Source organism: Phascolarctos cinereus, unplaced genomic scaffold (genome assembly GCF_003287225.1).
Source record: "Phascolarctos cinereus isolate Bilbo 61053 unplaced genomic scaffold, phaCin_HiC Scaffold_4;HRSCAF=312, whole genome shotgun sequence".
In the NCBI taxonomy this organism is placed as follows: Eukaryota; Metazoa; Chordata; class Mammalia; order Diprotodontia; family Phascolarctidae; genus Phascolarctos; species Phascolarctos cinereus.
Genome location: NW_027555847.1, coordinates 560,658,224 through 560,673,653, shown reverse-complemented (window position 1 = coordinate 560,673,653; position 15,430 = coordinate 560,658,224). Strand labels below are relative to the sequence as shown.

At 40.7% G+C, this 15,430-nt stretch overlaps 1 protein-coding gene across 6 annotated transcripts in view; it reads right to left on the bottom strand.

Moving 5' to 3' along the window:
- Positions 1 to 13,733, bottom strand: part of TBC1D7 (TBC1 domain family member 7) — a 28,341-nt gene extending 14,608 nt beyond the window's left edge. The window contains exons 1-6 of one of the 6 annotated variants that reach the window (XM_078153590.1): positions 13,564 to 13,733; positions 12,099 to 12,135; positions 10,534 to 10,651; positions 6,304 to 6,384; positions 1,424 to 1,611; positions 1,102 to 1,140 (exon numbers count right to left, since the gene is read on the bottom strand). In XM_078153590.1, coding sequence (XP_078009716.1) covers positions 1,102 to 1,140; positions 1,424 to 1,611; positions 6,304 to 6,384; positions 10,534 to 10,645 — 420 coding nt within the window. In that variant the 5' untranslated portion in view covers positions 10,646 to 10,651; positions 12,099 to 12,135; positions 13,564 to 13,733. The remainder of the gene's footprint in view (positions 1 to 1,101; positions 1,141 to 1,423; positions 1,612 to 6,303; positions 6,385 to 10,533; positions 10,652 to 12,098; positions 12,136 to 13,563) is intronic. The other 5 variants (XM_078153589.1, XM_078153591.1, XM_078153592.1 and 2 more) reach the window with 5 other exon arrangements.
- Between the last annotated feature and the right edge of the window lie 1,697 nt (positions 13,734 to 15,430).

The window sequence follows — 15,430 nt, the reverse complement described above, 5'->3', positions numbered from 1 at the left end:
TAAAGCCTTTCAATATTTTATTCTACCTTTAAGAACCAACTTGAAGTGACTTTGATCTGATATGCCCTAGAACCAAGATTATACAGATCAAAAGAACGACCATTTCAGAATCTTGCAAAATGCCATTCAAAACATGGAGCTAAATTCCTCAAGTACATTTCCCCAAAAGACTTCTGAGAGGCCTGAAAGAGTGTATGAACATCTTTTGTTCTCAAATATTATACGTTGCTGAAAGTACTTTGGAATCTTATCTGCGTTAAGCAGTAGTAATGCTTCAAAGTTAAAGCCAAACTAAATATTATCTTCTTATTCTGGAAAATACTAAGTCCTTTAAAAATTCCAGCTCTTTCATCTGTAGGCCTACTTTTCAATGTGTTTCAGAGTTGTATACAAATTTAGGTGTGTATAACAAAGAGTCATAACCAGAAAAAGACAACTTTCCTAAATCCTTAATAACATGCTCATAAGACAGTTTTCCATTTAAAAAAGGGGGTAGGAGGAAGCAGGTTGCTTCTGAAAGGACTCTGTGTCTAAAAGTAGGGAGTACTGTGTGCTGGAGGCCCACAGGACCACCTAAGTAAAAAGGAATTTTGAATAGGGATAGATCAAAAAGTATAACAGGTCTATCTAGTACTAAATATGCACTACTCATACTAAACCAATCTTAAGAATCTATGCAATGGTATCAACTTCATTTTATTAATGCTAAGTGAAATTTAACGGAAATTGCTGAGCATTCCTATGACTTCCAAAGAGACCTTGTTTCCCTTGACAACAATAACAAAGATGGGCAAGGGTCATTATCTGTAAGGTCTATCAGTAGCCCTGCATCAATAACTTTACAAATAAAGAACAAGTTAAATATCAAACGCTCAATAGGTTGACAAACATGGTAGATCTAGTGTATCAATAAATAAATAAATAAATACTGGAGAACACTACAACTAATAGTTAAATCACTGCATTTGGTGGCTCTGAACTACTCTTCTCCCAGTGATTATACAATTCAATCTGTGAGAGGAAGGGAAAAAAATTATATGTTTTTGAGAAAATTATATTTTAATGTTTAAAGAAAAAAAATCTCCCCCATTCTTCCTTTACCTGGTTTCTTTTCTCTTCCCTCTCTTGCACTCTCACTCCCTACAAAGGCAAAAAGAAAGAAAACCCTGACCTTAAAAAGACTTTCTGTGCTAATGTAGACACAAATATTTGAAGGAAAGATTAATCTGTGTTCCCATTACAATATAATTATTGTAGACTTTCACAATTGTGCCTCTACTCCATGAGGACATTGGCATGCTAATGCCTTTGCTACTTAGTGACTTTAGTTTTGTGATGGCCTTAAGACTGGTCCTAATTGTTTATAAATGGCAGGGGGATGGCCTAGAGCAAAATTAAGTATCTAAGCAAAGTAGCCACCAACCAGAGGAAAGGAAGGACTTCGAGGCAACGTTCCAGATTCTAGCTGATACATGCGCAGGTAGACATCCACCTGCGGAGTAGAGTCACTGACAAAACGAATGACTTTCAGGGCGTGCAGCACATCCGTGTACTGCTCCTTCCGGCACATCATGACCTGAGCATGAGATTCATGGTGAGGAGGCAGGATTCCTAGGAAAGAGAAGAAAGCCAGGCACTAAGCTAGAGTCAGTAATCCAAATTCTTCTTACCTAACAAAGGCACTGCTAGGAAAAGAAACCCTTGAAAACAGAAAAGCTAGCTCGGTCCACACAAAAGAACTAACAACCACATTTACTAACTGTGGAGAATCACTCTTAGGAAGTTATCCATCAGAACCCATTTTTCATATTCTTAAAGTGCCGAGGCATTAGTTAGTAATATCATTGCTGATCTGGGTTTGAAATTACAAGATGCCAAAAAGATCACAGACAAGCTTCTTGAGGGCAGGGACTGCCTTTTGCCTCTTTTTGTACTCCCAATGCTTAGCACAGCACCTGGCACATAGCAGGCACTTAATAAATGCTGACTGATTGATTGACATATTCATAGGATCACAGATTTAGGGTTGGAAGGGGCTTTAAAGGCTATCTAACCCAATCCCATCATTTAACAGGTGAAGAGTCTGAGACATTGATAGGTTCAAGTGGTTTGCCAAAGGTCTCATAGGTCAAAGGTGATAAAGCCAGATTCAAACCCAGGTCCTTTGACTCCAAATATAATACTTTTTCTATCCAACTAACCAACAAAAATTAAAAACCCTTTAAAGACAGTGTGTGCTGGGTACAAGGGGTACAAAACCAAAAATAGAGTAGTCTTTATCCTCCAAAGATCTTTCAGGATATGACAAATGAGTGTATACAAGATAATTTGAAGAGACAAGAGAGTTAGAGGAGTTGGGAAAAGCATATATGAGCTGAGCCTTGAAGGAAGGCAGAGATTCCAAGAGTGAGGGAAAAGTACATCCCAGGCATGGGGTCAGGTTATGAAAAGGTGTGGAGAAAGAAGATAGAATGCTGAGTTTGAATACTCTGAAGAAACCTACTACGGCTCGAATGTGTGTTTCAAGGGTGATGATATACAGCAAGCCTGAAAACATAAACTGACAACTCTATGAAGGGCTTTAAATACCAAGCAAGGAATTAATATTTTATCCTAAAGATAATGGGAAACTATTAAAGATTCTTAGTTAAGGGAGTGTAATGGTCAGACCTGTGCCCTAGGAAAGTTATCTTGGCAGTTGTGTGGAAAACGAAGTGGAAAGGGGAGATCAAAGCCAATTCAATTAGGAATACTCTAGACAAGCAGGAATGAGCATCACAGATGGAGTAGAGAGAAGGGGAACAGAAAGGTACAAGGTTTGTTGTGGGAGCAACAATAAAACTTAGCTTCTGATTAGGTATGTAGGGAAAGGAGTCAAAGAGGACTCTGAGCCTAAGTGACTGGAAGGATGATGGTACTCCCAACAAAACTGGAAAGTTAAGAGGAAGGACAGGCTTAAGGTTTTTAAATTCTTGAGTTTGGCATTTGGTGCTGCTTTCACCAATTTTTCTTTTGGTCTTCTATTTCCATAGCTTAATCTTTGAAAGAAGCTATGTACACTCCTTTCTCTTCAAATACTGAGCATGGAAAATCCATGGCAGTATTATAAGGAACGATGAATGTGAGGATTTCAGAGAAAAGTAGGGAGACCTGTACAAACTAGTGCAGAGGGAAGGAAGTAGAATCAAGGGAAAACACATGTGACACAGTAAAAGACAGTCAAACTCAAATCAATTGCAATGATCAATCTTGATCCGTAGAACGTATTAGGAAAGCACATTTTTCACAAGCACATTAGTGCACCATTGGTGGAGCTCTAAACTAGTCTAAACGTTCTAGAAAACAATTCACAAGTACGCTAAGAAAGTGACTAAAATGGCCTTGTCCTTTTATAAGATCCCACTGCTAGTAATATATCCCAAGGAAATCAAAGATTTTTTAAAATGATCTCAAATAGAGCAAAATATTCATAGCCCATCAACTGGAGAATGGCTAAACAAGCTATGTGACTTGCCCAGGGTCAGACAGCTAGAAAGTATCTGAGGCTGGATTTGCACTCAGGAAGATGAGTCTTCCTGATTCCAAGCCCCACCCTCTATCCACTGTGCCATCTGGCAGCCCCATAATGGAACATTCCTGAGCTATAACAAATATGTGATGAATACTTAGGAACATGTAAAGGCACATAAACTAATGTAAAGTAAAATAAAAGCAGAACTTGGAAAAATACATCCACAATGACGACAAAAATACAAATGGAAAAAATAACAATAATACAGTTGATACTGAATGCTATCAATTTATAGTGACTGGGATTGGCTCCAAAGAAGAGATGAGACTATCCCTCTGCTCCTTTTCTGCAAAGGTGGGGGACTATGGGCATAGAACCCTACATATAATGATGGACTTATCTGATATGCTGGTTATTTTGACTGAGCTGGGTTTTTTTCTCTTTTCAAAAAGTTTTTTTGTTACAAGGATGACCCTCTAGGAGAAGGAAAGAGACATATTGGAATTCACAGGTGATATAAAAACAAAAGCCATCAATAAATTAACCAAATTAAATTTTCTTTTCTTAATATGCGAATGGAAGCCTACTGGGAGCCAAAAGTTGCATATGCTATGTTGTCATTTTGTTGATTCTTCTGAGTAACTGTTTTTCCTTGTTACAGTTGAAGGGTCAATGATGAAGAAGATATATTAGGAAATGACTTTGGTGTAAAAAACAAAAGCCAATAACAAAAGAAAAATGAAAGGAATGAAAGACAATATGATGGAGAGGAAATAAAATTGGTCATGGTACCCAGGATCTAGGTTCTACTCCTAGTTCTGTCATCAATTAGCTGCATAATCCTTGGCAAGAGACTTATTTTCTCCTCAGTTTTCTTGCTTCAGAAATGGAACCATGTGCCTTCAAATTCCAAATTTGTGATTCTACTTTTGAATACTAAGGGCAATCAGTTTCTGGATGTTCATTCCCTGACATAATCTTCACTCACCTTAGTCACCTACATTGTGTTAAACTGTGATTAAGCCAAAAGAATATTAAGGTATTCTCTAAATTTGGCTTAATACAGATTAAAAGGCTTCATTTGAACATCCATCATACTACTAAAAGGGCAGATGGTTTCCCCAAGTTAACTCCCAAACCTCTAACTCAACTACCCACATACACACACACACACACACACAGTACTAGTTGTGTATAGATGGTAAGGCTGCTAAGTGCTGAGTCTTTACCATCCCTTTTTGTAGCTTAACCCAAATAAGAGGAACCTTCATGAAGATGAAATGCTAGGATCTTTGAGCAACCAAAAATCTATCCTTTGCAGAAAGAGTTAAGCTTATCTGGTAAATAGTAAGACATTTCTCCATCTATGACTTAAAACACATGAAAAGGATGTTTCCACCCCAAAGCTCTTATTTTCTACATGGTTCCTACATGTTCATAAATTAGACTTGGGAAGGGTTTGTAAGAAATTGGTTTTATGATAGAAAATGGGGTCTCTAACTAGACTCTGGGCAGGCAGGATTTCATCCATTATTGAATCTGAATTAGTAAAAAACAGTGTGCTGTTCTGAAACGAATGACCACTTGTCCCATAAACCTACTAGTGATGTCAGTCACTCACCAAAATTTCTGCTACTGCCTGTCATTCACAAAGATGTCAGACACCCAGCACTCCTAAGTAACTAAATCTAGCAGTGATTCTTCTTTCAAAGGCTTGACAAAATAAAAACTGAACCTTTTCTAGCTTATTAACACTCTGTACCAGAATCCAAAAGATCACAACCCCAATCTTCACACTCCTTAAAGATTTTCTAACACTGTTACCAATTATTTCATCTTCATAGAGCTCCAACTTCATCAGCTTACAGTTAGTAAACATAAGGGGAAGGGTGGCTGTTCCAGAAGTCCTAACAGTGGTAAAAGTTCATAGGCACCACTTGGCCTTGGAGGAATTTCTTTAGGGCAGTGGAAAGAGTGGGGCAGATAGATGGCACAATGGATAAAGCTGCGGTCCTGAGTCTTCCTGAATTCAAATCTGGCCTCAGACACTTACAAGCTGTGTGACCCTGGGCAAGTCCCTTAACCCTGTGTGCCTTATTCTCCTCATCTGTAAAACAGCCTGAAGAAGGAAATGGCAAACCACTCCAGTATCTTGGCCAAGAAAACCCCAAAGGGGGTCACAGAGAGTCAGACACAACTGAAAAGTGACTGAACAAGGGAAAAGAGTGATGGATTTATAAAGAGGACCTGAGCTTGAATCCCTGCTCTTCTTATTACTACCCATGTGACTCTGGTAAGTGATTTGCCTTCTCTGGGCCTCAGTTCTTCATCTGTAAAATAATACAGGTGGATGAATTAGATGACCTTTGATGTCCTTTTTTCGCTTAATATCAGTATCTACTCGTTACTTACAGTTTTGTGAGAGAACCCTTCTTCTTCCACAGGAAATTGGCTGCCTCTAAAGTTCCACCCTCCCAGTCATCCACCAATGACCAGGACTTACACTGCTAGTCCCAAAAGTACTTCAAGGACCAATATCGTTCACAATACTTCAGGCAGCAAAATATTCCTCTCACTAAGAAGAAAACTAGCCAGCGCCCTAAAACTTTGGCACTAAGCAACCCCGGGCACCTAATGGAGTGGTCTGAATATTCTGCAGGTTGGCCATGACCTCCCACATCCAAAGCAGATCATTATCCAGCAAGTTTACTTTCTATCTGATAAGATGTCAAGTTATCTCAGTGCCCAATAATTCCTAAGGCTAAGTCTCTTGCAGCTTTTTAAAGTCCTACCTAAAAGCACCTTCCACACGAAGCCTCGGTACATGGATGGAAGAGGGAACCGCTGACTAAACGTACAAAGTTTCTCAATATCTAAAAGAGGAGATAAACAAAAAAGAATTAGAATGAGACTTATATGAGGATGATAACAGAATTATAGAAGTAAGGTTTTATTTTTTTGTTTTGCATTTTAACAACTGAAATTGTTTGCTCAGATAAAGAAATATTATTTGGCCAGCCAGAGACGGAACTAGGAATTTTTATATTAAGGGCATACAGTACAATGAATACCAGTCTGATTGTGTATGCACATTCAGGGAAGACACAGGCTGCAGGTTACTACAAGGCCACTGCTATGGAAGCTGCCCATCTCCATCCTCAGAAGAACTGGAATGCTTGGTAGCTTCCTGTGTAAATTAATTATTCTTGATAATTAGTTGATAAGATCAATTGTTTCTTCAAATCTGGCATCCAAGAAAACTGATAATCTGGGGGTAAACTGGAATGGTAACCCTTACAGAAAGCCAGAGACCCCTGAAGTTTACCTCCCTGGCAGTCCATGACATTTCCAACTGAGCCCTGCTGACCAACTCTCAGGTTCTAAGCTATCATAAACTCTGAAAAACCCTAAGGGCAAAACTTGGGGAAAAGACAAAATCCTCTAGGATCAGGAAGGCAGAAGAATCCCCAGGAAGCTCTCTAGAAGAACAAAAGGTGTTCTCTCCTCTCCCTTGCCTTGTTCCCCTCCTAATCCATACAACACTCCCCAACAGGATAGTCAGGGTTTGAAAAGAAGACTTTTCAAGCATTCCCCCTGTCCCCTGCCAGCTGAGCTGCTAGATGGCCTTTGGATCACCACTGTCAGCAATGAGAAGATGAGCTCCCCGGGCCATGGGTGGGCATCTCTCTTCATCTCCAGGACAGACCAGAGCTCGGGTCCCACAAGACTTGACTTCTACCTGAGATTCCCTAAGGGATGATCAAGATTCTCCCCCAGTGGGCCCCAACTGTCACAACCCTATCACACCTACCAGCCATAATGCTACCCTCCCCCTCAATACCAAACTTTTCCCCATCCCCTTCTCAAAATTAAACCACTAGTCTTTGCCCCATCTCCTTTACAGAGCATTTATCAGCAGCCCTTTAAATGTCCCTCTCATGGGCAAATTTCAAACTCTTGGGCAATGTCTCTAATCTGAGACAAAAGTCTCATTCACCCTACTCTAGGTGGCCAACTAAATCTAGGACAGTACATATGAGGCAGTGCAAAGAATACAGCAGTGGATGTCAGGAGAACCGAGTTCTAACTCCCATTCTGCCCCTCAATGTGAGATCTTAGAAAAGGTCTACTGCTCACCCACTCTGGGCCTCTCCACCTCAGCTCTCATATTGCCCAAATAGAGATAATTCCTATACTGCAAACCGCTCAGAGAAAGTGAGAATTACATAAGATCAAAGAGCAAGAAAGTCTTTTGAAATTCTTAAAGCATTGAAAAAATGTAAAGTATAAGTAGTGTTGTTTGTCTTGCTCTATAGTGGAGTTCATGAACTTGTTTCTTTAATATTTTTATAACAGTTATTTCATTATAATTGGTTTCCTTTGAAAGCCTGTGTATTTTATTTTATGCATTTAAAAGCAGTATTCTGAGAAGTGGTCCATAGGCTTTGCCAGAGCACCCAAAAGGTCCAACACACACACACACACACACACACACACACACACACACACACACACACGTTAAGAATCCATGGTCTACAGAAAAACTATGCACATAAATACTTCTTGGATAGGATCTGAAATGACATGTAATACACTGGACTTAATACTTCAGCATTTTCAGAACACAAGTCATGGCAAGAGTTACTACAAATTCACACTGTTATTGCAAACTTACAATATATTACATATTTACATGCAAAATACCAAATCTCCCAAGGAAAAAGGAAAAGTCAAAAGATATAGAGAATTCACAAAAGAGAGAGCACTAAGAGTAAATAAATCCTTAGAAAAATGTTCAACATCGCTAGTAACTGTGTAGGGGGAAGTGAAGGAAACTGGGTCTCTCTGTTTCTCCTTGGCTGGAAGTGCGGCAGCCACTCATGGATGTGACCCTACTGCTGTTCAACATGCAAACTCTGATCTGCTCTGTTTCCAACCTGCACCAGTTTGCCTTTTCTCAGGCAGCTGCCAGGCCCCCTGCCTTCAGGCAAATGCCATATTGTTGCTAGGCTTAGCACAGACACCCAGTACACCTTTACTCTACTACAGATCAGAATCCAGAGCTCCTAAGATCCACCAGTCTCAACTTCTCAGTAAGAGGGATTAAAGTCCTGTGTCCATGTCCATGTCCAGTAACATAACTACATATAAACTGAAGTAGCTGAGGTTCCGTCTCACATCCATGTAATTAACAAAAATAAACAGATATGATAAAGCCCCATGCTAGTGTGAGTCTGAGGCAGCTAGGTGGTGCAGTGGATAGCACACTGGGCATGGAATTAGGAAGACTCAGCTTCCTGAGTTCAAATTTGGCCTCAGACACTTACTAGCTGTGTGACCCTGGACAAGTCACTTAACCCTGCTGGCCTCAGTTCCTTATTTTTAAAATGAGCTGGAGGAAATAGCAAGCCACTCTAGTGTATCTTTGCCAAGAAAACCCCAAAATGGGGTCAAAAAGAGTTGGAGATGACTAAAATGATGCAACAAGCATCTCTCAGGAAAGGAAGGAATGAAAAATACACATTTGTTCATCTATAGCTGGTGACTGTGCAAATTAGTATAGTCTTAGAGAAGAAGTAGCCATTTGCCTGAGGATTACTCTACAAGATTCACAAGATCATATATGGGCAACACCCAAGCAAGAACCATAAGACCAGTCACATCCTTTGGCCCAGTAATCCTCCTGCAGGGTCTAGCCCAAGGGGAAAAAAGGTAAAGACCAATTTTACAAAGATGTTTTCAGCTGTGTTATATACATGGTTGGAGGGAGGAGGTGTTATTTTGTGTGTGTGTGTGTGTGTGTGTGTGTGTGTGTGTGTGTGTGTGTGTGTCTGTGTCTGTGTGTCTGTGTCTGTGTGTGTCTGTGTGTGTGTTATTTCATCAATATGGGGAATTTCTAGCAAGCAAATGTCCTTTACCAATTCAGACTGGGAAATCATCTGTAACTTGTAACCCTAGGGTATTAGAGTATCACACAGCCAGTATATGTCAGAAAGGGAACCTTGAGAAGGGTTTTCCTGACCTCAAGGCTGTCATCTACACATAATTCCACACTTACCGCCTCTCATTATGGCTGCTTTACACAAAAGCAAATGTGTGTGTGTGTGTGTGTGTGTGTGTGTGTGTGTGTGTATCCCAAATACCTAGTATGCAAAGAATGACTAAGCTGACCATATTATGAGTAACTTACTGTAAAGATTAACAAATATGAAGATATCCAGATATAAGTAACACAATACAAAGGAAAAAAAACCTCAATCTAAAAATTGATTGCAATAGCATAAAAATAATGTCTCTATACAACCATAAGGATGGAATATAATAGATTTTTATTCTTTAGCTGTTGTTCATTTCTGTATTATGACTGTCATTAGAGATCAGGTTTTTGTAAAGTATATGTCTAGCCAAGTTTGGAGATACATACCTGTAATCTCTGTTCCTGGAGGCTTAAGCTGAAGAATATCATAAGCTCAGGAGTTCAGATCTTCAATGGGCTAAGCCAATCAGGTGTGCTCATTTAATAAAAAGGTAAGTTCCTGGGAGTGGGAAGGGGGGGGGCCGCACTAGGTTTCCTGAAGATGGGCAAACCAAAGCAAGTTGGAAAACAGAGAAGGCCAAAGATCCTACGCAGATCAGAGTGGAATTGGGCCTGTGAGAAGCCCCTGCATTTCTGGTCAGGAAAACCCAGTCCAAAAACAAGCAAACAAACAAAGTCTGTGTCTACATGCAATGATGATGAGTATATCAGATAAAGAAAACAATATAATAGTCTGGTAGGAAAGAATAAAACATTAAAAAGGAACTTAAAAGTTCTTTTTAAAAATAAAATTTATACTCTTCCTCAAAAGAAGATTAAAAATAAAAGTTTGACCACTCAAATTTCCCTCCAAGGTACAAACCTGTGGCTATCCTTCCACCCAAAACATATCATAGGCAGTTGTTTCTTTTAAGGGCTAGGTTTCTTTTAAGGTTTTCACAGGATAATTTATCTTCACTTATTTGAATCATCCTTTAAAACTTACCCAGAGGATCATCTTTGAGGAGTATTTCCAATGATTTCTTTTCTTCAACACCACGAAATCCAACTTTCTCATAATACACTGAACGAAAGTTTCTCTGAGTGTCTTCAGCCATGTTTTACTGTGAGAAGAGAGTAGTAGAATGGACAGAAGCATTAGAGAAGAAAGAGTCATATGAAAGGAAAGTGAAGAGAGTGAAAATTTTGTATTAACTAACTTTATCTTTAAAATCAAATTGAAGCATGATAGTATACCTGCCCTTGTATAAGACACTGGAGTGGTTTGCCATTTCCTTCTCCAGCTCATTTTACAAATGAGGAAACTGAGATAAACAAGTGACTTGCCCAGGATCATACAGCTAGTAAGTGTTTAAGGCCAGATTTGAACTCAGGAAGCTGAGTCTTCCTAATTCCATGCCCAGTGTGCTATCCACTGCCCCACCTAGCTGCCTCAGAGTCACACTAGCAAGGGGCTTTATCATTTTTGTTTATTTTTGTTAATTATATGGATGTGAGATGGAGCCTCAGCTACTTCAATTTATATGTAGTTATGTTACCGACATGGTGGTACAGAACTGTAATCCCTGTTACTGGGAATTTGAGGTTGGTGGATCTTAGGATCTTAGGAATTCTGATCTGTAGTAGAGTGAAGGTGTATTGGGTGTCTGTGCTAAGCCTAGCAACAATACGGCATTTGCCTGGAGGCAGGAGGCCTGGCAGCTGCCTGAGAAAAGGCAGACTGGTGCAGGTTGGAAACAGAGCAGGTCAGAGTTTGCATGCTGAACAATGGTGAGGTCACATCCATGAGTGGCTGCCACACTTTCCACGGTGCCACATAGCTGCCTTTTCTTTGTACAAATACATTAACATCCCACTTAAATGGAACTCAGCTATCTAGCAGCAGAATAGCCTCAAACCAGGAGGTAATCAAGGCCTCTTAATTGTAATACACACACACACACACACACACACATATATATATAAATAACATTTGTACATATTTACTTAATATATTTATATATAAATAAAATTTATAGATGTGTATATGTGTGAATGTGTGTATGTGTACATTATATATTAACAATATACACTATAATAATCTAATTTATGATATATGTTTATGATATATTACTGTATTAATTTATACATTATATATACACACACATATCTATGCATATATACATTAACACATACCTTCTTAGTCCAAATATAAGCTGTGCTCCCCTCACTCCTTGTTTCTCAATTACAAATCTGGCCCATATAAAACCCTAATGCCACTGATAATAACAATGTTCTTAAAAAGAGATTGGCAAAAGTGACAAAAATTAAAAATGAAGTGATGATAAAAAAAGAAAAATATCATTATTTTAAATAAATGTCTAAAAGAATTTTCACAGTAAATGTACTTTAAAAATAGCAATATTTTATTAATTTGTTCAGTATTATATAAGTCTATATAGGGGGGAAAAATAAATTTTCTCCCTTTCAAAGAGCACACATATTAAGGCAATGTCAATAGGAGAGTTCCTATGAATGAAGTGAAAGCTTATTTACTATTATTTTACTCACAATTCTAATAGATATCTGGTTTCCAAACTCACCAAAACTTAAAAGAAGATAGAAAGATTGCTTATAAGCAAGTTCAATGTGAGCAGCAAGTAATGACAGCTAGCTGGGAAGAAAGGGACAGAAAAATTATAAAAAGCATGCTTAAGAATTCAAAAAGCTGAAAAAGCATTCTGGGGCCATGTAGTATACATAGGCCCTGTATAAGTCAATGCCCTGGGGAATAATCCTTCATCATTGTCTCAACATAGTTCATACAGTAATTTTGGAACTGGCATAGTAGATAGGACACTGGACTTAGAATCAGGAAGATGGGTTCAAATCCTGCCTTGGATATTGACTAGCTGTATGATCCTGGGTAATTCATTAACTTCTCTCAAGCTCAGTTTTCTCATCTGTAAAATGAAAGTATTCAATGGTCTCTAAAATCCTTCCCAGTGCTTAATCTATGGACTTATGAATTACTAAAGTACATAAATGACATTCATAATGACTATTGTTGAATCGTTTCAGTCCTTTCCGACTCACTGTGACCCCATTTGAGGTTTTCTTGGCAAAAATACTGGAGTGGTTTGCCATTTCCTTGTCCAGCTCATTCTACAGATGAGGAAACTGGGGCAAACAGGGTTGAGTGACTTGCCCAGGGTCACACAGCTGGTAAGCCTCAGAGACTACACTTGAACTCAGGTCTTCCTGCCTCCAGGGCCAGCGCTCTAGCCACTGCATTAAGATCCCTTAGAGTTCCGAATTTTACGATCAATATGTTTCCAGATGAACTAAAATAACAAAATCTCTTCTGAAAGAGTTCATTGAGGATTTTCTCACGGAAAATCTAGTTGTCCAGCAGTAAAATCAACCTTTTCCGACTCCCAGGGTGCCATAGGTAGTGGAAAGAGATAGATTTGGAATCGGAGGATCTGACTTCAAATTCTCATTCTGCCACTTATAATCTGTGTGGTTCTGAGCAAGTCACAGAATGTCTCCGGGTCTCAGTTTCCTCTAACTCTAAAATCAGTGGGTTGGAGGGCCTTCCCACCTCCAAATCGAGAATTCTAAAGCCCAAATACCTGCCCATTCCCCAAAGGCATTTCCTTGGGAGCCCCGCCCTTTCAAAGTGTCACCTAATTTAATCAAAGATACAAAATTAAGAAAGAAGCATCTGACGTTAATGGAGTATCTCGAAGATCTTCCCAGAATTATACTAAACTAGCTCCCACCGCCTGCCGAGCTCAGGCCACATGCAATCAGTCCAGGGCAGGCACTAAACAACGACGCTAGGGACAAAGTGGCAGACCCAGGAGAGACTTCACTTAGCACCTGGGACCACAATAAATCCAGAAGAAAGGGAGAGGAGGAGAAGAAAGGAAGGCAATAAACAGGAAATGAAGGAGTGGAGGCAGATGCAAGGAAGCAGGTAGGAAGGGGGAGTCTTAAGACGCGCTCGGAATTCCGAGGCTCCAACCTTCACCTGGCGGAGGAGAGGGTCGGGCATGCAGGCGGAGAGGGGACAGCTCCCCAGGGGCTCGGTCACCTGCGGATGGCAGCGGCCCCGGGAAGCCGAGGAAGCCGAGGAGCAGGAGCAGGAGCAGCAGAACCAGCTGGGGGAAGTGACGGCAGCTCTGGGGGCTGGCCGGAGTGCGGGAGGCGGGCTAGGGGAAGGAGAGGACAGAGCCAGGCCCGCCCCTCTTCGCCCCGCCCAGCCACGGAGAGATGGATGGGCTGGGCGCTAGGAGGGACCGTCTCGGACCTCTCGCGGCAGCTTAGAGTTGCGCCCTCCTTTCGAAGTCTGTCATTGAATGAGGATGGAGGCCTAGCAGACCTCCTCTAGACCCGTGCAGCCACAGCCCTGGTGCTTCCCCGCCGGTTCCTGCTTCCAGCTCTCGCCTGGTTGGGAAGAAGCATCTCAGCATCCTCAGCTTTTGGGGTCTGGCTGCCAGCCGTCCCGCGCAGGCATCTGCCTGAGTCTTTGCGTGCACCCTCTCCGGCTGGCCGGAGCCTGCTTCCAAGGGATCACAGACATGGCGAGACATCAAGGAGATATGATGGGCAGGGATAAAGAGAAAAGTTTTAAAATTGTAACCATTTGGACTCCATCTCAAAACCAGAACACAATTCCTTGGAAAGTGATTGAAAAGAATTAGGGGCGAGGGAGAGAGGTGGATTGGGGATGAGGGAAAAGACCACATTTATATCATTCCTATACTATGGAGCAAAGAGTGTCTGTTTCATTATCTGTGGAATGGAGATTAAATACTTGCATTGCCTCTCTCATAGATCTGTGGTAAGGAAAGCACTTGTTTACCCTTATAGAATAAGGGCAGCTAGGTGGCACAGTGAATAGAGCCCGGGCCTTGGAGTCTGGAGGACCCGAGTTCAAATTCGGCCTCAAACATTTGACACTTACTAGCTGTGTGATCCTGGGCAAGTCACTTAACCCCAATTGCCTCACCAAGACAAAAAAAAAATAAGTGTTACTATTAAGCTACAGTAATAATAAGTCATCAGCAAGCATTTAAGTACCTACTATGGGGATATGAAGGAAGGCAAAGACCAAAAATAATCCACACTCTCAAGGATTTCACAGTCTTTTGTGGGAGACAGCATGAAAACAACTATGTACAAACAAGATACATGCAAGATAGAGTGGAGGTAATCTCAGACAGAAAACAGGATAGCATTAAAGGAGGTCCAGAATACCTTCTTGCAGAAAGTGGGGTTTTATCTGAGCCTTGAAGGAAGCCAGGGCAGTGAGAAGGGAGAGAACTCCAGGGATAGGGGACAGCCAGTGAAAAAGGCACATATTGGAAGATGGTTTGTCATGCATGAGGAAGAGCAAGGATGCCAATGTCATCGGATCATGCGGTAACTAGAGGGAACCAAGATGTAAAAAAGATTGGAAAGGGAGGAAAGGGCCAGGGCATGCAGAGTTTTGAAAATCACAGCGGAATTTATATTTGGCATTGAATATACTAGACAACAATTGAATTGGGGGGGGTGTCCATGGTCTAACCATGGTCAGACTTGCCCTTGAAGAAAATTATTTTGGTAGCTGAGTGGAGGATAGATTGGAGTGGGCCAGGACTTGGAGGAGAAAACTAACTAGCAAGCTACTGCAATAAGTAATCCAGGCATGAGGTGATGAGGGCTAGGGTGGTGGCAAGTATAGAAGGAGAGAAGGAGCCTATATACAAAATGATACAGAGGTACAGTCAACAGGACTTGGCCAACTGATTGAATATGGGAGATGAGAGAGTGAGGGATCAAGGATGACACCTGGGTCGCGAGCCTGGGTCACTGGGAGGACGATGGCACTTTCAACAGTAAAAGGGAAGTCA